The sequence below is a fragment of the Herpailurus yagouaroundi genome, unplaced genomic scaffold (assembly GCF_014898765.1).
Source record: "Herpailurus yagouaroundi ecotype Mexico unplaced genomic scaffold, PumYag 196, whole genome shotgun sequence".
NCBI lineage: Eukaryota > Metazoa > Chordata > Mammalia > Carnivora > Felidae > Herpailurus > Herpailurus yagouaroundi.
This window is the reverse complement of record NW_024412427.1, coordinates 22,139,200-22,160,582: the sequence shown is the minus strand read 5'-3', so window position 1 is coordinate 22,160,582 and position 21,383 is coordinate 22,139,200. Positions and strand designations below refer to the sequence as shown.

Below are 21,383 nucleotides of genomic sequence, written 5' to 3'. Positions count from 1 at the left end.
ATGTGGCATACTTAAGGTTTCATAATTAGTTGGTTGCAAAACAAGGACAAAATCCACGTCTGGTGTTTTTCCCAGTCCCATATTCTTCCCCTTATGAGGGCATGGGTGATTTCAGGGGATTAATTGCATTTGCCACTAAAACCCATGAGGGGCCCCAGTGGCCACCAGAAGTCTCAGCTAGGTAGAGGAGTAGGAAGAGGATGGAGGGAAGGGATAATTTGCTTCATTCCTTGCTGGGTCCTTCTTCCTGCAGACTTCCAATTATAAAGCAAAGCAGACCTACTCTGAAATCTGGTTTTGTTAAACCCAGAAACAGTGCAAGAAACAATGCAGAAAACTATTGTGGCTCAGAAAAGATATATCTGTAACAGAAATAATGAGGAAACTGTTGTGGCTCAGGAAAAAAAAAAGACAACATAGTCACACTTGGGAACTTCTACCAAGAGTTTTTCAGCCCTTATAATCAAGGGCTCTGAAGGAGCAAGCTGCTGTTCCATGTCACACGGGACCCACGAGAAATTCATGGGCAGGTTTTGTGGGAGGGTAGGTGGTGGGAGGCATGTTAGTAATTAAAACGTTTACTTGATTAAAAATATAACATCTCTCTAAAAAGACTTCGGTGCCTGTGTCTTTAGAACTGTACTCTTAAAAATCTACCAATCACATTTGGATTTCCTGCTGAGGGAAGAAATAGAGATCACGACTCAGATAATTTGGCTTTGCCTTATGGAAAGTCCTAGAGGCTGGTGGGTAATGTTCACATCTCAAATAATAAGAGAAAGGATCAAATTTGTGTGGGTTTCCAGATAGAGCAAATATGAGGAGGAAAGTTGTGTGTATGAGAGAGAGAGAGAGAGAGAGAGAGAGAGACAGAGAGAGACCAGTTTTACATTTTGGCCTAAAGGAGGAAAAATACTAACATTAACTCACAGAAATAACTCCTCCAGTGTTATCTGCCTACCTAATTTTCCTGTTGACATGACAGGAATCAAGGATGTTACAAATCTGTAGATATAGCATCTGTTTCCCTACTTTTGAATGTTTTTGGCTGCCACAAGGCAGATGAAACCTTGGGGGGTAAATAAAGCCAAAAAAAAAAAAAAAACCCGTTCATACTACACAACTATAAAAACAGCTTGAGGGGAGCCTGGGTGGCTCAGTCGGTTAAATATCTAACTTCGGCTCAGGTCATAATCTCACGGTTTGTGAGTCCGAGCCCCGCGTTGGGCTCTGTGCTGACAGCTCAGAGCCTGGAGCCTGCTTCAGATTCTGTATCTCTCCATCTCTCGGCCCCTCCCCTGCTCATGCTCTGTGTCTCTCTGTCTCTCAATAATAAATAAACGTTAAAAAAAATTTAAAAAAAGGAAAAAAGCTTGATGTGGAGGGAGAATGCCCTCCACCCTCCCCTGCAGACAAGTCTGCTTTACAGGGAGGGAAACTGACTGAAGGTATTGTCACCATGCCTCTGATTTTGCTCATTCCCAGGCTCTCCAGGGAGCCAGCAGCTGCCAGCTCACGTGTATCAGTGCTGACCCAGCAATCCATTTCTTGCTCTGGCTCCAGCCTCTGAGAAGCCCCTGGTGTAATCACACTTCTGCCAGTTCACTAAGCACTTGCCGTGTGCCAGACACATGTGTTGCCTTGTTGAGCCTCACAGTCCCGGAAGACAGCAATTCTTGCCTGCTTTGTACATATGAGGAAACTGGGGCTCTGAGAGGCTCGGTAATAGCCAGGTCAGCTCATAGCCAAGCTGGGATCCAGCTGTCCGGGCTCGGCCCCTTTGCTAGACCTTGGATATATCCCCACTGGCACAAGAATTCTGCAGGCACCAAGCCTTCAACCTGCCTCCTTCCAAGCTCCTTTGAATACCTTTAACAGTGAAGTGCCCTAGGGTTGTATGGTACTGTCCCACTCAGGAGCAGGGTTTCTCAGCCTCAACACTGTGGACATCCTGGGCCTGATAGTTCTTTGTTGCAGGGGAGGAGCTGTCACTGTAGGATGATTAACAGCATCCCTGGCTTCTACCACTAAATGCCAGTGGCATCTCTTCCTGTAACATCCAGAATATTTCCAGACACTGTCAAATGACCTCTGGGGCAGCAGGGAGGAAAATCAGTCCCAGCTGAGAAGCACAGTTCAAGGCTAACTATTTGTCAAGTACCTTTTGGCATTCAAGGGTGTAGGTTCTGGAGGTAGACTGCCTGGATTTGAGTCCTGACGTTACCACTTACAACTGGGTGAGTAAATTGCTTAACTCTACTTCCCTATCTATAAAATGGGGACAATCACGTTGTGTGAGGGTTATATAAGTTAATAATTGCGGCAGCCTGATTATGAATACACACATGTATCTGTATGTATAGCATACCAGATGGCAGCTGTGACATGAAGCCGAGGGTTACCTTATTCCAGGCACTGTGCCAAGCATTTTGCAAGCATTACCCCCATTGAGCCCTCATGACGATTCTGGAAGACTTCAGGATCATCTCCCTTTTACCCTGAGAAAGCTGAAAGACAGAGGCCAAGTTTTTATCGACTTCCCAAGGATATGAAGGTAAACAGCTGAGTCAGGATCCAAAATTAGGTCCATCTGACTCCAAAGTTGATATATTCCAGAACATTCCTGTTTCCACAGAAGAAAACGGAGGAGGAAAAAGATGGATATGAGGCCTCAGGGCTCAGATATGCCACAGTCAGCCCTCACCTTGCTGGTGAGAAATGGGCGATGAGTCACAGACGGATTTGGGGTACATGGGAACTGTCCTTTATTCTCCCTGTAGGGTAGGGTAGGGTAGGGTAGGGTGAAGTCCTCTGAGAAGCTCCTTAGTGTCACCCAGACTGATTTGTGGCCAAAAAACTGGGATCACTGGTCAAAAAGAGGCATTAAGAGTAACGATCCCTGAGGGGCGCCTGGGTGGTGCAGTCGGTTAAGTGTCCGACTTCGGCTCAGGTCACGATCTCACGGTCCGTGAGTTCGAGCCCCGCGTCGGGCTCTGGGCTGATGGCTCAGGGCCTGGAGCCTGCTTCCGATTCTGTGTCTCCTTCTCTCTCTGCCCCTCCCCCCTTCATGCTCTGTCTCTCTCTGTCTCAAAAATAAATTTAAAAAAAGTTAAAAAAATTTTTTTAAAAAGAATAACGATCCCTGGGGCACCTGGGTGGCTCAGTTGGTTAAGCATCCAACTTTGGCTCAGGTCATGATCTTGCAGTTCGATTCGTGTGTTCAAGCCCCATGTTGGGCTCTGTTCTGACAACTCCCAGCCTTGATCCTGGTTCAGATTCTGGTCTCCCTCTCTCTCTGCCCTACCCAGTGTGCTCTCTCTCTCTCTCTCTCTCTCTCTCTCTCTCTCTCTGTCTCTCTGTCTCCCTGTCTCAAAAATGAATAAATGTTTTAAAAATTAAAAAAAAAAGTAACGATCCTTGAGACTCTCATATATACTCACTCTACCTTGAGTGATGGTGTTATTCTCTTTTATGAATGACAGTCCAGATGTTCTCACCCATTACAAAAGACATTTAAGAACACAAATTCTAAAATCCGATTCTCTGGATTTAAGCACTTATTGGCTTTATGATCTTGTCTGTGCCTCAGTTCGCTCATCTGTAGAGTGTTTCCATACCTACTTTGAACTTCTTCTACAGATTAAAAAAGATCAGTAAATGTAAAGGAGTTATCACATGGCAGGCACTCAGTGTTAGCCCTTATTCCCTGGAATATTTTTGGTTGGAAAACATGTCTCCATATCTGCTAACACCAGCCATAGAAACATCCTCTCTGTGTAATCTGTTACATTTTGTTTTCAAAACATGGGAACAAGTTCCATGTGACTTTGCCCTCACAGACTCATAAGTACTGATGCCCTCACCTTAGAGATGCAGGTCACAGAAGGCCAGAGTAGCTATGTGCCTTCCTCAAGGCCCTGCGACTCCTGAGTGATGGAGCTAGCTGAAGGACCCCAATCCCACCACCTTACCAATTGCTCTACTCTATAGGATGGACATGAAATTCTCAGACTTCCCCATAGAGGCCAGATGTTAAGAGAGCAGAGTATTTAGCAGCATTTAAACAAGAATCATCATAGGTAACTACATCTCCAGTCATGATGGTTCTTGCTGGCCAACCCCTCCATGTTACCCCAAGCATCTGGTCTACACTGGGCAGCAAAGTGACCAGTGCTGCAATCCAGGACATCCCAAACAGATGACATATTAAGGAGTTCTGAGTGGAGAGAGAGGGTGCAAGAAAACTGGCATGATTCCCCAGATCTGGGGTCACCACTGCAATGGTTTTTCATTGCTCAGCTGTTCCTTTGCTTTACCTGGAAGGAAAAACCGGACTAGTGTGCTTCATCTTCCTGCATCAATAATTGAATGACTCACTGTTCTTTGTGACACACTAGTACACCGAGATTCTGCCAGGTTCAAGTTCAGGAACAAAACTTCAGCTTATCTGCTAAGGATTCCAGCTGAACACTTTCAGAGATCCTGTGGCAATGGGAATGCTGGTAAACTCTTATGAGCTGCAACAAAAATCAGAGGTCAAGGGAAGAGAGGGAAGGAAAGAGAGGTGCTAATCGCTTAATATAACAATGGGTATTATTTTGATTTTTTTCTTTATATATGGGCTCTTATAGGGTGTTGATTCTGGCTCATAAAACATCCAAAAAGGTGATTCAGAGCATCTCAGACACCTGTCCCTTTGGCAGGAAGACTATAGGGGTTGTTTGTATATGAATGGACATATCTTCCCATGAATATTCCTATGGTTCAAAGTAAATTATGAGTGAGATTGCCATTAGCAAATTAAAATGAAATTCATCTAACCTGGCAATATGTGTTCTGGCTGTCTTGGAGGCCCTGACATATTTGAACCATATTCTGCAGCAGGGAGCCAATCCCCAGAGGTGCAGACACCCCCTCCCCACCCCTGTAGCTGCAGGCGGTGGCCAGTGTCAGGTCTTAGTAATCTGCTCTTGAACAGAAAATGCATTCTTTGTGTCTGGAGGAGCAAGGGGGGCGGAGGCAGGGGGTGAGGGTTGAAGACACCAATTCAGAGGTGGAGGAAGAGCCTGAAATACCTGTATGCTTAAGCCTGCTGATCACAGATTTATTCACTTCCTTAACTAAGCTTTCCCTACTTGTAGAGGTCATAAGCACTTGTCCACGCTGTCTCAGTGTGCATTTGCCATATATTTTGTAAGGCGGGGTAAAGCACGACTTTTCCTCCTTCATGTCATAAAGGGTGTAAGTTGCCTGCATGCCTAAATAGGAATCCAGTACCATGGCGTGGGGGATCTCCTTGCAAAACACATATGGTGCATGGCTCCCTGCTACATGCAGTTTGGAAATCCAGCAAGTGTCTGACTATCCAGAAGGTAACCTACTTCCCAAGGCCCCTGCATCAGAACCTTAAGCAGACACCTTGATTCTTCAGGTTCCAAGTAGGACCTGCTCATGACCACTGCTCATTGGCAGTGATAGCATATGCTTGCTTCTCTTACCAAAATTGAATGGCAGCTCATATTGTGTGCTGTGTCCCTTCGTCATCTAGGCAGGGCAAATATGAAATAGGGCCATTTCATTTTGTAAATGGAAATAAGTAAATCGGAGGAAACTGACCATGGCTGGGCAACTGTCAAAGTGTTGCTTCAAGCAAGAGTTGTATTAGGGTGCAGTAACCTCCCCCCACCTGAGGGCAGATGGGGAATAGCTCCCATCAGTGCCATTCCTGCTCGTGGCAAGGAGAATTGGCATGGCAGAGAACAACCAGAGGGATACATGAGAGTAAATACATATTCAAGTCACAGGATTTAATGAATCCCTTTCCCCTAATTGCCAGCTTCTAACATGTCCCTACAGAGAAAGCTAGTTACTGATTCTCCCTGGAATTCTTATGGGCAGTGATTCTCCTTTCCCAAAGCCTAGGCTGCTACTGCTACACTTCCCTTTGAGTCAAGGAAGGACAATTTCAGACGTCCTTTCCTCGTTCAGATGATAGAGGTCTGTGATTCACTTCTATCCCACATTTGATTTACGTAGAACAAACAACACCCAGTCTGGCTCTTTCATTTTTCAGAGGAGCAGTCTCTTTGCTTTATTGTACTCCGCAAAGGTGTATTGGAGCATCACACTCAGGCACTGGAACCAGCTGCCTCCCATCCCTTGTAGCTCTGTGGGAAGTGGAAAGAGACACTGTCCATCTTTCACTGAGCGTTCCGCAGTCCCCATTCTGCAGGCACAGACACACACACACACACACACACACACACACACACACACACACCCAGTCCAGCACAACCTAGCCACAGCCTCCCTGTCACCAGTACGGAAGACCACAGTGAACATATAGATGCTGCCTCAGGACTTTTTTCCCCTTCTTTTCTTTCCTCCGCCCTCCCCCGCCACCAAACCTTTTTTTTTCCAGCCTTGGCATAAAATGGTCAAATGATGTTCTACTGCAGAATTCAATTTCACAGTTCAGTTAGGTCCTTGATTACACTGCCAAATTCAGATTAATGTGCATTTAACGAACATGGATCAGGGGAATTCTGGCTGACAGCCAGCTGTAATCGGAGCAATTGATAGCTGTGTGGAGTTTTATGCCCGTCCACCCCAGCGTACCACTGGTGAAATTGATTGATTAAATGAATTCATTGCTATAATTATTTATAATTTTGATACATCGCAAGCCTGTGTCTGACCCTATCCTTGGAGACGTTGTGCTCATTGTCGAAGGGTAGTCCAGCTGAGTTGTTAGCCCTGGATTATTTATGCCCTTATAATATAGCCTTTTGTTTGTTTTGTGCCCTTATGTTTTGATTGAGTTTGAATAGAGACATGAAAGGGCACAGTTCTTTAAGAATTAATTTCTTGAATTAATATACTTGAAGGCAACTAAAAAATGGAACCTAAACTACGAATGCATGTTATTAAGCATTTCAAAGAGGAAGCAAACCAAAACTGCATATAAGTTCTTTTAGTGTTTTTAAAGAATCCCATAGAGAGAATTCCCTTTCAGAACGTATTCGATTTTCAATGATAATTACTGGTCTCATAGCACTGCAGCTAAGCACTTTGGCAGGTTCGGTGATAATTTGCAAAACGGTCTAGTCTGCTCTTATTACATCTGTCCATTTGGAAGTCCCCCCCTTAAAAGTATGTGGACTATAGTCTCATTTCTATGAAGTTACTTTTTCACAAAATCCCAGGACCATTCTCTCAGGAGGGGTGGGAAGAAAGCCTTTCTGGTGTTGTTTTCCACCCCTGCTTCTAGTCCTGTGCCCTTGCAATGTCTTCAGAGGTGAACCACTTACATAGATGTTTTGGAAAGGTACATTGGATTTGCTTGTTAAATATCTGTACCCTTTCGTTGGCCTGCTTCTACTGCATTGTGGTGTCACTAAATGATTAAAATCTGTATCCGTCTCAAGATACTACACTCTGAATGTACTTTTTTTTTTCTAGAATATATATTTGTAGATCAGTTGTGAAAAAGATCACACAGGTCAAGCTTTACTCCTTTGAAAGCCTTGCTTACATGCACAAACGTGTGTGTCTGTGCAAAACAATATACATGAACAAATTCATCAGATTTTTTCACCCACTTCCAAATATAGGGTATCATGGGAAAGATTATTTAGAGTGAGACAATGAAATAATTAGAGCACTTTAAGGGTCATGTAAGAGGGCCACGAGGGCTTGTTACAGAAGAAAGCTTGGGCTTGCTTTCTTCTTAGCAAAAGAAAGGACATTACTGTAGGTGAACACAAAGTTCTGGTCTGGCCAACACAATAATGAAAGTGATGAGTTCTGTACATAGATGATCAGCTCATTTTGCTGTGATGGTTATTTCTTTGCTGTGTATTTTGAGCTGATTTCTCTAAGCCAACACTTCAAAAAAAAAAAAAAAAACTTAATTTATCTTCACCTCCCTCACCACCCCAGGCATTATCATTCATCATTTTCTGGCCCTTGTATTTCTAGCATTTTGCTCCTGGCCTCCCAGACATCTGAGCCCCTGGTGAAACACTTTAACCATGCTTTTGCTCTGTAGTTGTCTTTCCACACCATGCCCACCTCTGCTCTGACCATGTCTACCTTTTTATCACTGAAGGGTATCTCTGACAACATATCAAAGGCCCAAGTTCTAAAGTGACATTATCTGAATTTGAATCCCACCTCTACTTTTTTTATTTTAATGTTTGTTTATTTTTGAAAGACAGAGAGAGAAGAGAGAGAGAGTAGGGGAGGGGCAAGGAGAGAGGGAGACACAGAATCCGAAGCAGGCTCCAGGCTCTGAGCTATCGGCACAGAGCCCAACACAGGGCTTGAACTCACAAACCGCAAGATTGTGACCTGAGCCAACGTCAGACACTTAACCGACTAAGCCACCTAGGCGCCCCAACCAACTCTACTTCTAAATAGCTTTCAGACCTTTGCATAAGCTGTTTGAACTCACTGTGCTTCAGCCTCCTTATCTGTGGAACAATTATGGGGCCTATCTCATTGTGTAACTTGAGGTTTAAATGCATCTATGTATATAAAGTGTTTAAAACAATCCCTGGCACATGGAAACCACTCAGCAAATGTCAATTATCATTATTAACATTTATATGTATCACTCCTACAGGGATAGACTTCTAAAAGAGCAGTTGGTTAATGGAAGGGGCCCTGCTTTGGCTCCCATTAACATGCCCCTGCATTCTTTCAAGGAGTGAGTGTCTCAGCCTTGATTACACAGAGCGGGGAGGTGACAAGTAATGGTAGAAATGTCAAGACAGGCAAGAATGCAGGCCTGTAGTGACAATGTGCCTAGCACCTGGGACATCTAGACATCCTCCCCCTCGGAGTGAAAGACTGACCTGAGCAGAAGAAGAACTGGGTTGTGCAATCCTCTTGAGGGAATGGAGGGCCATTTGCCTTGGATGGCTAGTGGGGGGGGGTGGGGGGGGGGGTAGTTTCACCTCCCTGAGGCTCCATTTTGTCCACAACAAAATGGGATAAATTTCCCCTTTCTTGACTCTCAGAGTGAAAAAGAATGAGGCTGGCACAAATAGGCCAGCAATACCATCATGGAACCCACAGTTGGGTGGGTTAATGACCCAACTGAAGGCTATAGGTTAGCAACATGGTGGCCCTGAGCCAGGACATTCACTTCTCCTTCCCAAAGTCAGCTGTTTGTCTGTCATCTTCTCCTTGAACCGATGGAAACCTGGAGGGAGGACCACATGTTCTCTCCCTGGAAGCAGTCAATTCTCCTTCTACAGGTACACCTCGAGTTTCGTTCAAAAATTGTTTCTTGTGAGAGTGGGTGCTCCTCACCCATCACTTTTTTTTTTTTTTTTTTTGAGTCTGTGCCTCTTACCAGCAGGCATGAAAGACGGTAGCACGGTTTTGTCTCAAAGACCTAATTTCAAAGATGTTTAGCTCCCAGCGAACAACTCAGCCTTCCCTCTCTGACTGGAAATGGTCCCATTCGTGTAGGCAGGCCTCCTTTTCTTTATGCCACACGTTGGCTGCTAAGAGTAGACTCGGATAATTCTGTTGACAGTCGGTAAAGGAGAGAAGTGGCCTGATGTGGTACGGAGTGGTGTTTGCGATTCCTACTGGATTTTTATTTTTAATATATCTTCAGAGATCAGTTACACATGCTTGTGGGGAATGAATTCAATTTCGCTTAAAGTACAGGAGCCAGGCCTCCACGGAAGACACTGCGGGATGAGGCCATGTGATAGTTCCCAGGACATACTTTCAAAAATAAAAGTCATAGACCCCGCTTCCCCTCACACGCTGGCCTTGTAATTAGCCTGGGCCTGGCTAATCTCAAACTTAATTTAAGGGAAGAACCCAGTTGTTTAATTCACACTGACATTTTATTCCCCCTCCCCACATCACAGAAACAAACCAGTTTTCCCTGAGTATAGCACAAATTCAGCGTGATTTCAAATACAGCATCTTAATTATAATACAGTATTCAGTAGATTATAATTAAAACCATCTTTGCTGATTGTTTTGAGGATACATTATACATTAGTATAGGAATACGTATGCTACCAGTATAAAATATTCAATAAGTGCTAGTTGGGCTTTTAAAAAAATATTTTTCTATTTCTTTTCTCTTGCATTCCCACTATGCTAAGGACTTTCTATAATGATACCAGCATGTAGAGTATATTGGCCAGTCACTATTCAAATCCTTTGATGTGCATTCAGTCCTTCAGAGCTCACAATGACCTAAAGAGGTAGTTACTATTGTTACAATTCCCATTTTACCGATGAGAAAACTGGAGTGCAGAAGTTTAAATAACTTGCCCCATGTCACACAATGTGTAAATGGCAGAAAACGTTTTTGAACCCAGAGCCTGTTTTCTTAGACATTAGGTTGCTCTAGGTTTAGCCTCATCAAAACCCTGTGAGGGAGGTATTTATGATCCCCATTTTACAGATGAGAAAACTGAGGCTCAGAGAGGCTTAGCAATTTGACTAAAGCCATCAGAGTCAGAATTGAACCCTAAGTATGTCCCTCAAAAGCATGTGTTCTCTTGCTGAACAGCCAGGACGGGGCCCTGGCTTCACAGTACCCTTGTTCCTGCTGGGTGGTGCAAGGCTGCCTGAGTGGTGAACTCACCTGAGTAGATTCTGGTGTTTTCATGACTAGGAAAGACTTCACTGCTGGATGTGCACAGGCCAGCACTGTCATCTGGGAGCCAATGAACAGTGCAAAAGAAGTGAGAATGGTGCCATGGTAGGAATTTTAAGGAGCCAACTGTGTTCAACTCTTGCTGCCAGACTTCTGGAATAGGTGTGTGATGATGTGTGATGAGGCAGGAGCTTGGAACACCTGCTGTCTTCCAGGTGACCACCATATTGCCAGATCCAATGAGCAACATGCCCCATCCTACTTCAGTTCTCCATGGCATTCGACATGCTTCATTACTTCTTCCTTTTTGAAATGTTTTCGTACCTTGACTCAGGACCACCTAGTCCCTTACTTTCTCTCCTACATTACTGGCTACTTCTTCTATGCTCCTTTATGCAACATCTTCCTGCCTTTTCTGGTCTCTGAATGTTGGGGTCCTTGGATTTTCTCTTACACATGCAACATCATGGCTTCAATACCAACTAAACGCCAGTGATGCTCAGATGCATGTCTTAGCTTCATCTCTTTCCTGGACGCAAAGCATGTCTAAGTCACCTAAGCAACATCTCTGCGTAGATGCTTGATGGTTCTCCCAAACTTAACGCAGCCATGCTGGAATTCTTTGTTCCCCCCATGTAATAATTAGCTCTTGCCGTGTAACAGATTATTCTAAAACTTAATGATGTAAAACAATAATAAACATTTATTACTATTTATTACCTCACACCGTTTCTTTGGGTCACTTCTCTGTGACTTACTTACTAAGCTGGATGATTCTGGCCTTGAGATTCTCATGAGGTTGCAGTCAAGATGTCAGCCAAGTCTAGTCATCTGAAAGCTTGACTGGGACCAGATGATCACTTCTAGGATGGCTCATATGGCTGTTGGTGGAAGACCTCAGTTTCTGACTCTTGGCAGGAGACCTTGCACTTGGACCTCTCTATTGAATTTCTCAAGACATGGCAGCAAGAGAAAACCAGGACAGGTATCCAAGAAAGAAGGCAGAGGAGCCACAATATCTTTTTGGTCATGGAAGGCACTTGCTATCACTTCCACTGTATTCTTTTGGCCAGACAGATGAGCCTGCTACAGTGTAGGAGGGGACTACCCCAACTACAATAGCCAATCTAATCTCAACTCACATGGACCACAATAAGCTAACAGGCATTCCTGTTTCCTCTTTTGCCACAAAGGTCTTTTCTGCTCCAGCGTGCAGATCAGGATCAACATCAAGCTCACGTTTCTCTTCTCAGCAACCTCCAATGGTTCCCATCTTACTCAGAGTGACAGCCAGTGCCCTTGCCATGGTGTACATGATCCCCTCCTAGCTGCTTTTCTGGCCATCTTTCCAAAATGACTCCCCTGCACTCTAGAAGAACCTCTGTGCTGTTCCTCAAGCCTGTATTTTCTTAGAATTCTGTGTGTGCTGTGCCCTCTCCCCCGCCTACCCCCCCCCCCCCCACATAGACATTGGGCCTATTTCTTCATGTCAGCCAGGTTACTGCTCAAATGGCACCACCTCAGAGAGGCCTTCCTTGGCCATTACATCCAAGATGGCATCTCATTAATCTAAAGCCCCTTGCTTTGTTTTATTTTCTTCATGTCTTTATTAATACTGGACTGCATACTGTATATTTATTGGTTTTCTTGTTTATTACCTGTCTCCTCTAGAGAGCAGAAATACCATCCATTTTTATTATTGCTGGACCTTCCCATGGCACCTAAAATGGTGCCTAGCACCTAACAGTTGCTCAAAGATTAATCAGTGGGCTTCATGAATGTACTACATGGGAGCAATGAATTTATTTGGAAAGGTACTACCCAGTAGAACTTTCTGCAGTGGTGAAAATGTTGTATATCCATGCTGTCCAATGTGTGGCTATTGGATACTTAAAATGTATCTGAATAATGTAACTGAGGAACTGAACTTTTTATTTTAATTTTTTTGTTGATTTCAATTAAGTAGTTACATGTAGCCAGTATCCATATATTAGAGTAGATATAGATCCTTGAGATAGACGGGGGTGGGGGCATATACGTGTCATTTCCTGTACATCCCAGTAGAGTGGTAGAGATTTCCTAGGGTGCTGTGTTAGTATAATCAAAAATCTTTTTGGAGAGCTTTCTGTGTACCCAGCACTGTGTTGTCATCAGAATATTATATATGAGTGCATTGATCGATTAGTGCGTTCTATCCTGCGCAAGGAGGTGAATGTGGCACGATGTGGTATATTCATGACCTCAGCCATTCCAGGGTTGGTCAAAGATCCTTCCTGATACCTCTCAGGGAGCAATTGCTGGCTGTACATCAAGTATCATATAAACCCCTCAATGACTTCCCCTACCCTTGTTCTGTCTTCCCTCCCTATATTCCTCTGTTGAGTTCCCTCAATCCATCCTTAATTACCAGAGTAAAGTGTTCTCTGCCAGAATCCTTTTGAAGGATGACCAAATTTCCTTTCACACATACAGCCCTGCAAATTTTGGCTGCTCTCAATTATATTTCTACATATTTGATGAGAGCATTGTTCTTACCTTATGGTCCATACTGAAAAGCTGCTTAGCACAGGGAACCATATTTTTCCTTTTACATATATCTGCTAGGTTATATGTGTGGATAGTACATTCCCCCCCTCCAGTAGATGGGTTCAAAAGCATGGACAAAGGCCTTCCATCCCTATCTTATTGAAGACTAACACCTGTTAATGACAAATGGGATCTTATATTCCCAAAAAAGAAAACAAGGCCTAAATACACATTGGATAAGGCACATTTTAACTAAAACTCTCCGTGTGGTTCAGATGAGGGGGGAGAAAGCCCTCTCCTAGGAGCAGTGGGTACAGTTGTTGCCCAGCCACATCCCTTCATCACCTATTGCTTCTGTCTGCCAACACTGCTTTCCTTTGTCTAAAGCAGTAGTTCTCAGCCAAGAACAATTTTACCCATATTCTGGGGATATTTGAAAACATCTCAAGAAATTTTTGCTGGTAATGACTGGCAGAAGAGGCTGCTCCTGGCATCTAGTGGGTAAAGGCCAGGGATGCTGCTAAACATCCTGCAATATCCAGGGCAGTCGCCCACACAGTTATCTGGACCCCCAAATCAATAGTACCAAATTGAGAAATTCTGGTTCTAAGAGCTTTCTCTACCCACTGGAGCCTACCCAGCCCAGAACATGGCAGGCCAGAAGTGCCAGGAAACTAATATCCATGGAAGCAGATGTTAAACAGTGTTTTAAAGGGAGCTGGTGCATAAATATTCCAGCTCTCTGTCCCTCAGATGGGATAACTCCCAGGTACATGCTTAATATAGTCTCTGAGGATGCAGAGTTACCTAGTGGAATTAGGTTCCCTGTTTCATTGGTAACTTGCTGTGCCTGTTAGGGTTCACTAGAGAAACAGAACCAGTAGGGGTGTGTGTGTGTGCGCGCACACACACAGAGAAAATGAGTCCTCTGTGGATGACCTTAGTCTTTTCACTTAAAGACTTCAACTGATTGGATGCAGCCCACCCACTTTATGGAGGGCAGTCTGCTTTGCTCAAAATCTACTCATTTAAATGTCAATGACATCTAAAAAATACCTTCACAGTAATATCTAGACTAGTTTTTGACTAAACAACCAGATGCCATGGCCTAGCCAAGTTCACTCATAAAATTAACCATCATAGTCTATGACTCACCCTTTATTGGTTTTCCCCTTCCTTGTCTCACTTCATAACTCCTGGGATCACCTCTCACCATTTATATTCAAATCCAGGTCTCATAGTCTGCTTCTGGGGATTTTAGTATGGAAAGGGGAAGAAAGAGGCTGGATGGGGGTAGAGGGTAGGTAAATGGTGGAAGCAGGGACAACCTGGGACCTCACAAGGTAAGTGTCACCCACGACCATGTTGTATAATGGCACTCTTCATTCAGGCCAACTGTGGGTTGGCTCACTGACTGCGGCATTCAGATCTAGCATGTGAATATTTTCCATCTGTGTCTGTCTTCCCAGGTGGATTACGATCGAGCACAGATGGTCCTCAGCCCTCCGCTGTCAGGGTCTGACACCTACCCCAGGGGGCCCGCCAAACTACCTCAAAGTCAAAGCAAAGCAGGCTACTCCTCAAGCAGCCACCAGTACCCATCTGGGTACCACAAAGCCACCCTCTACCACCACCCCTCCCTGCAGACCAGTTCACAGTACATCTCCACAGCTTCTTATCTGAGCTCTCTGAGTATCTCATCCAGTACCTACCCCCCACCCAGCTGGGGCTCCTCTTCAGACCAGCAGCCCTCCAGGGTGTCCCATGAACAGTTTCGGGCTGCTCTGCAGCTGGTGGTCAGCCCCGGAGACCCCAGAGAATACTTGGACAACTTTATCAAAATCGGAGAAGGGTCAACTGGCATTGTGTGCATCGCTACTGAGAAACACACAGGGAAACAAGTTGCAGTGAAGAAAATGGACCTCCGCAAGCAACAGAGACGAGAACTGCTCTTTAATGAGGTATGTGGTGTGTTCAGATCATTATTTCTCTCCTATGTAACATTTATTTCCCATGCAAAAATAGTACACATACAGTGTAGGATACTAGAAAGCAATGAAAATATAAATACAAAAATAGTGCCCCCATAATCCTTCTGGTCTTTTTCTATGCATGTATGGCTGCTACATTTACAAAGTACTTCATGTGAATCAGCCACTATGCTAAGCACTGATATGGCCTGATTTGCACAACAACCCTGTGAGACCGACATTATTGCTATAGCAACAAGGAAACCTGGACTCAGGTTAAGTGACTAGCCCAGGGTCATAGAGCAGGTCAATGATAGATCTGGGATTTGAAGTCTAGCAGATTCCAAAGCCTCATGCTACACTGTCTATGTAGATGTATATATACATTTTACACATGGTGGTGATACCATGTATATACCCTTTATAGCCATTTTTTAAAAATCTCAATAAACAGGGACATCTGCGTGGCTCAGTAGGTTGTGTCTGACTTTGGCTCAGGCCATGATCTCATGGTTCATGAGTTCGAGCCCCATATCAGGCTCTGTGCTGGACAGCTCTGTCTCCATCTCTCAATCCATCTCTCTCTCTCTCTGTCTCTCAAAAATAGACATTAAATTTTTTGTTAATTAAAGATTTAAAAAATAATCTCAATAAACAGAGGTCAGCTTAGTGACAGATTATCACTCTTTGGGAAATTTAAGATATGTTTTCCTAACTATAGTAATAATGAATTCTTCCTATGGAAAATACAGAAAATGTCCCATAATCTCACAACCAAGAAATAGCTACTTTAATATTTCATATTTCTATATTTTTTCTCTTTAGAGAAAGTAATATAAAGTATTGACTTACAGAAAGTTTGTAACAATGAGGGCCCTCACTGATATAGTCTTATGTCATCCTTACCAGCACTGGATACTGTCATGTGATCTCTGTTAATCTGATAGAGATAAATAAATCTTCTTGTTTTAACACTGTTATTACTAGCGAGGCTGAATTTATCTTTATGTGTTAATAGGCCATTTTTATTTCTTCATTAAACCATATGTCCTTTGCACAGTCTTCAATTAGGGTGGTAGCATTTGTCTTATAAGTAAGAACTATTGATATGTTAAGGAATTAACCTTTTTCTATGTGTTTGTTTCAAATATTTTCCACTTCTTCACCCCCCTTTTACACTTGAGAGCTCTAAAATGCACAGAGGTGGAAAAACATGAGTTCCCGTGTCTAAGGACACAAAATGTTCTGTAGTAATATTCATCGATTGATTTTATGAGAGCTTAGAGAAGAGAGATGAGCTTTTGTGGATGGAAAATTTAAGTCTTAAAGATAGCAAGTCAGGATTCCAATGTTAGATAATATGTCAGTCTCTAGCAAATGATATACCACCCATATCCCCTAACAGACATTATAAAAATACAATCACATGTGACTTTGGATTCCTCTTCTATGGAGGCTTATGTGAGGCCATCAGTGGCCTCCACATGTCTTCAGCCCCCATGGGTTCATGTTTTCCTATGTTCCACATTTCATAGAGAACACCAGGTGGGTGGGCTTCAGTTTGTCACTTCCACAATGCTGATTTCTGGAACATATTTCCAAATCACAGTGCTAGAGCAGACAGAGCAATATAACATAGATAACTTTGTAATTTATTATTCAGCACTAATTCTGAAAATGTCACCAGAAGCAGCCACAGGGCAGCAATTCTTGGACGCTCTCCCCAGTAAGCAAGTTCAAGTTAGCCTTTTATATGCCTGAGTCATATTTGCTTTTACCCTCAAGACCTATCATTAGTATTTAGCCCAAATCTCTCTCACACTCAACCCAGATCTTCTCCCAAGATGTTAAGTTAGCCTCATGTGGCCCCACACCTACTATTTACTTCATTCACTTGTGAGACCTACTTATCATTCACTCATTTATAATTTAGAGTTGGTGATGCTTTTGCCAGGTTAACCAATAGTAGAGTAGTCTGAAGGAGACTCTTAGAATCCTGTCCCCCCTGTAAATAGCCTCCCCCCAGAACAGTCAACAAAACTCTCTCTTATGAGTACAAACCTTGCCAGGGTTCTGCCTGTTTCGCTCTTATTATCCCCAAACCCAGTGCCTGGGTGCTCTGCCATTTTCTCTGAATTTACTAACTTGATTCCTTTCTATTGCTACTAGCTGCCTTCAATGCTGTCTTTTTGTCTATAGTAGACTCCTGAATAAATCTCCCCCCAAATCAATATTTCTTAATCAATTGTACTCACAGCACAGATGTGGCCACAAGAGAACAGAAAGCCAAATTTCACCGTCACAAGTCAAAAAGCATCTTTCCATTTGCCCAGGTTGTGATAATGCGGGATTACCACCATGACAACGTGGTTGACATGTATAACAGCTACCTTGTTGGCGACGAGCTCTGGGTGGTCATGGAATTTCTAGAAGGCGGTGCCTTGACAGACATTGTCACTCATACCAGGTATGTCTCTTCATTATCCAGACAAAAAATTCCAAGTGCTTATTATCTACTCCAGGGTAAGTCTTCAATGGCTATCTCTATGAACTCTATAAATTGTGAGCCCTTGGAAGTCAGGGAATAGGGTGACCCTTTTTATTTATGTTCCCTAAGTGCCTATTGTAATATCATGTATGTAGTTCATTCATTCAATTAACATTCTATTCTCCTTGCGCTCCAGAAATTCATTAATACCCAATGATTTAAAATCAGAAAGCTGCTGAGAATGGGCTTTGGTGCCAAATAATAGAATTTCCCATTCCTACATATTTTTTTTAAAAAACTTAATTTTATTATGAGTTGCCATGCTATTGCTATGTGTTCATGCCACCAAGGGTACCTGGGTAAGGAGGAGGCAAGTGGGAAATTAGTCAGAGTTTTATGTCATAATAAGAAACCTACATAATAGAAATTCTTCAATTCTATTTTTAAATAGTCTTGCAAGTAACAATGGTTAATTGTCATTGTTACCTCTGCTCCTTGTTTCCCTGATGTATCAGTTGTGGTCATTTCATTAAGTGTTTATTGATCACCTTTGATGTGCCAAGCTGTTTCCTGAGTGCTGGGGATACAAAAATACAAAGGATTAAGTCTCAAAGATATTCCATCAAGGAAGTCACAGATTAGAAATAAATACATTATAATACCTGTGCAGAATTAGAAAGATGTATACAAGTAGCAAAGAAGAATACCTGAATATCTCTAACAGGGAGAGTAAAGAAAGATTCCCAATATAAGGTGATAACCAAGATGAGTTTTGAGAGATGCACAGGAGTTTCCTAGGAAGGCAAATGGGGGGAAAAGGGCTTTGAGGCAGAGTGTGTGCTAAGACAGTGTTCCTCAAATTTTAATGTGCATGCAAAGTGCCTGTGGGTCTTAGTAAAATGCAGATCTCGATTCAATAGGAAGGGGCATGATACTGTCTTCTAACAAGCTCCCAGATGACACCAATTCTCCTCATTCATGGACTGCCTTGGGGAAGCAAGGGACTAAGGAACAGACCTATTTTTTGAAAAAACACATTACATTTGGGAAACTTAAATTTGTTCTTGGTAGTAAATAAAACTCCAAAGTATTAGGGGATGATTTTAAAGAAGGAGAGGAATTGAATGTTAGCTGACGGTGCCTAAATCATAAGTGAATCCAAATGAACAATAGGCGGGAAGCAAAATAGCAAGAAGGTATTGGGAGGCCCTGTGAGGGGTAGAATATGCTGCTGTTTCTCCACTAAAATCAAATGATGTGTCCATTGTGACCCCCTACAGCTCTAGGTCTGTAGTAGACTATGTAAAAACAAAAGAACATGAGGGAAGACACGGAACGTTTATCACCAACATTTCAGATGGCAGATCTCTGTTGGTATAGCCTTTGGACACAACCACCCAAAAAATACATAAGATCATCTTAACTTGTAGAAAAAAAATATACTGAAGAAGCCTAAGCATAAGGCAAATGTGACTTATGTCTAAATTAATAAGAATATGTCCAAAGGAGAGAACTTTTTTCTTGTCCTGGAGAGCTTCAGATAGCTATGCATGTCTCTCTAGAGCCCTCTCTTTGTCAAGGTGGGTTTTTTTTTTGTTTTTTTGTTTTTGTTTTTTTGGGTTTTTTTGTTTTGTTTTGTTTTTCAGTTTTTATTGTGTGTCAGTGGGATCCACATAAGAGCTAGCCTCTCTGGAATCCATTATGTTCTCCTATTCTCTCCATCCAGTTTTGTCAATAATATTCCATTGAAAGTGGAGTAGCTCCAGAGAGCAGGGAGAAGTTGTATGTCAAGGAACACTGAATATTTAGAACTTGAAATCCTTTTAATCATGAATTTAGACTTTAATCCTTAAATCATTCAAAGAGTTTCCTATACGAGATATTCAATAAATGCTTCATTGAATGATTGACTGATTAGTTAAATATCTAACCCCTTGTTACTCAAAGTGTGGTCTGGGGAGAATCACAGCATAATATCACCTAGAGGCTTGTTAGAAATGTAGAATCTCAGGAACTTCCTATGCATGCCAAAGTTTTGTCCCTACCTAGCATCTTGTTAAATTACATCCTACTGATTTTTCTAGAAGGCAAAAGGAAGTGCCAAGCACTTCATACATTAACTCATGTAACCTTTCAAACCACACACCTCTTCAAAACAGAGCCAAGATTTGAGTTTGGAATTGACTACAGAACTGAGGCATCTTTATCCCAATTCAGGCTTCCTTCCTGCAAGAGTAGGAAAGCACAATCTTTCTACAGTGGATCCTGTACAAAAATTGCAAAGCCACTGAATTCAGAATCAGGAGCATTTGTTACATATGCCAGTTAAAGGTGATTTTTCAGTCAGTGATGGGGGCTCAGATTTGATTAATTTTTGTTGTAGTTGACCTGTAAGTAATCTTTATGCCTGCTTCAAATAACTCGAATCCCATGGAATCCAAGAAGAATGAATTTTACTAGAGAAGGTGATTGTTGCTTTTGAATTATTTTTAAGGTATATTTGAGCTTATCCCTGGTGATGATGCTCTAGACCTCTGAGGGCTCTGCTGTGGGCAGATGGGAAAGTTGTCATCTGAAAACAATAAAGCGCAACAACCAGCCCACTCATACAAAACTGAGAACACAGAAGTTGTAGGTTTCCACTCTCCCAGACAAGACCATTTCTTCTTGCCTGCCTTTGTAACAGACCGATGCATTACTGGAAGAAGTCTCTTTGAAGAGAAGGGATACCCATCCACTTTATATGCTCAACATTCTCCCAATTGGTCATCTCTTTGGATTTTACTTTGAATCCTAATTTTACTCAGGGTTTGCTGGCATCAACAAGACTGACACAAATTCAGGGTCATCCATTTCCTTGTCCTGCTGAGCTAAGAGTTACTCGGGATTGTTTTTCAAGTCAGTCCTTAAATTTGGGCTCTGGTCAGTCACACCCTCTATCTCTCCTGACAATGTTCTCTTTTTGTATGACGGTTTGTTTTAGGAGCTCTTTCCACATTTGCTATCTGGTCTAGGCCTCACGCTGTGTGTGACAGAAAGGAAGTTTTATACCCAGATGAGTTAAGCAGATACCTCCCTGCGTCATTTTGAGGGTACCAAGAAGCCCCTGCTATTCAAATAATTCTTCCCACTTAGGTTCCTCAGTGGCTGAAAAGCCATTCATATGAGTTGCAATGTCAGTGTGATGCCATGGGGTCAGTGGAAATGCATGGGTCTGAACTCAAAAACAAGTGGGGTTAGAATCATGGTCTGGTCAGTTTCTTAGCTATGTGACACCTAAGGCAGGTTACTTGACCTCAATCTCCTCTGAAACCAGAACCTTTCTTCGGAAGGGTGCAGCGATGACATGTGGGAGCACATATCCAGTGCTGTGCTTGCCTTTCCCATACCCATGATCCATTTGTTCAAGTATCATCCATTCACAGTTATTAGTAACTAACTAAGGCCAGTTTTCTTCTTGATGGAAGGACCTAGAGCAACAGGAATCTCTAGCCCCTAGAGACAGGGCTAGGGCTAGGGCATCTTTGAGATCCAAAGACTGTGTTGTCTGAGTACAGCCTTGAAGAGAACCATAGATGTCCCCATTTCCAAGATGAGGAAAAAAAGAGACCCAAGGAAGTTAAAAGGGCTTGGTCAAGGTCACCTAACAGGCATACTTGAAACGTTGGCTCTATTCAGTACACTCTCTCTGTAGGACTCTGGAGGTTTGTACAATACCTAAGGAATTACCCACGAGAGTCTAAGGAAGTACATTTGCATTAAT

General features: G+C 42.8%; 1 protein-coding gene across 9 annotated transcripts in view; it reads left to right on the top strand.

Moving 5' to 3' along the window:
* The window catches only part of PAK5 (p21 (RAC1) activated kinase 5), a 322,934-nt gene that overhangs the window by 282,100 nt on the left and 19,451 nt on the right, over nt 1–21,383 (top strand). For all 9 annotated transcript variants that reach the window (XM_040447684.1, XM_040447682.1, XM_040447681.1 and 6 more), the window contains 2 exons: nt 14,632–15,123; nt 17,466–17,599. In XM_040447684.1, the coding sequence (XP_040303618.1) occupies nt 14,632–15,123; nt 17,466–17,599 (626 nt within the window). The remainder of the gene's footprint in view (nt 1–14,631; nt 15,124–17,465; nt 17,600–21,383) is intronic.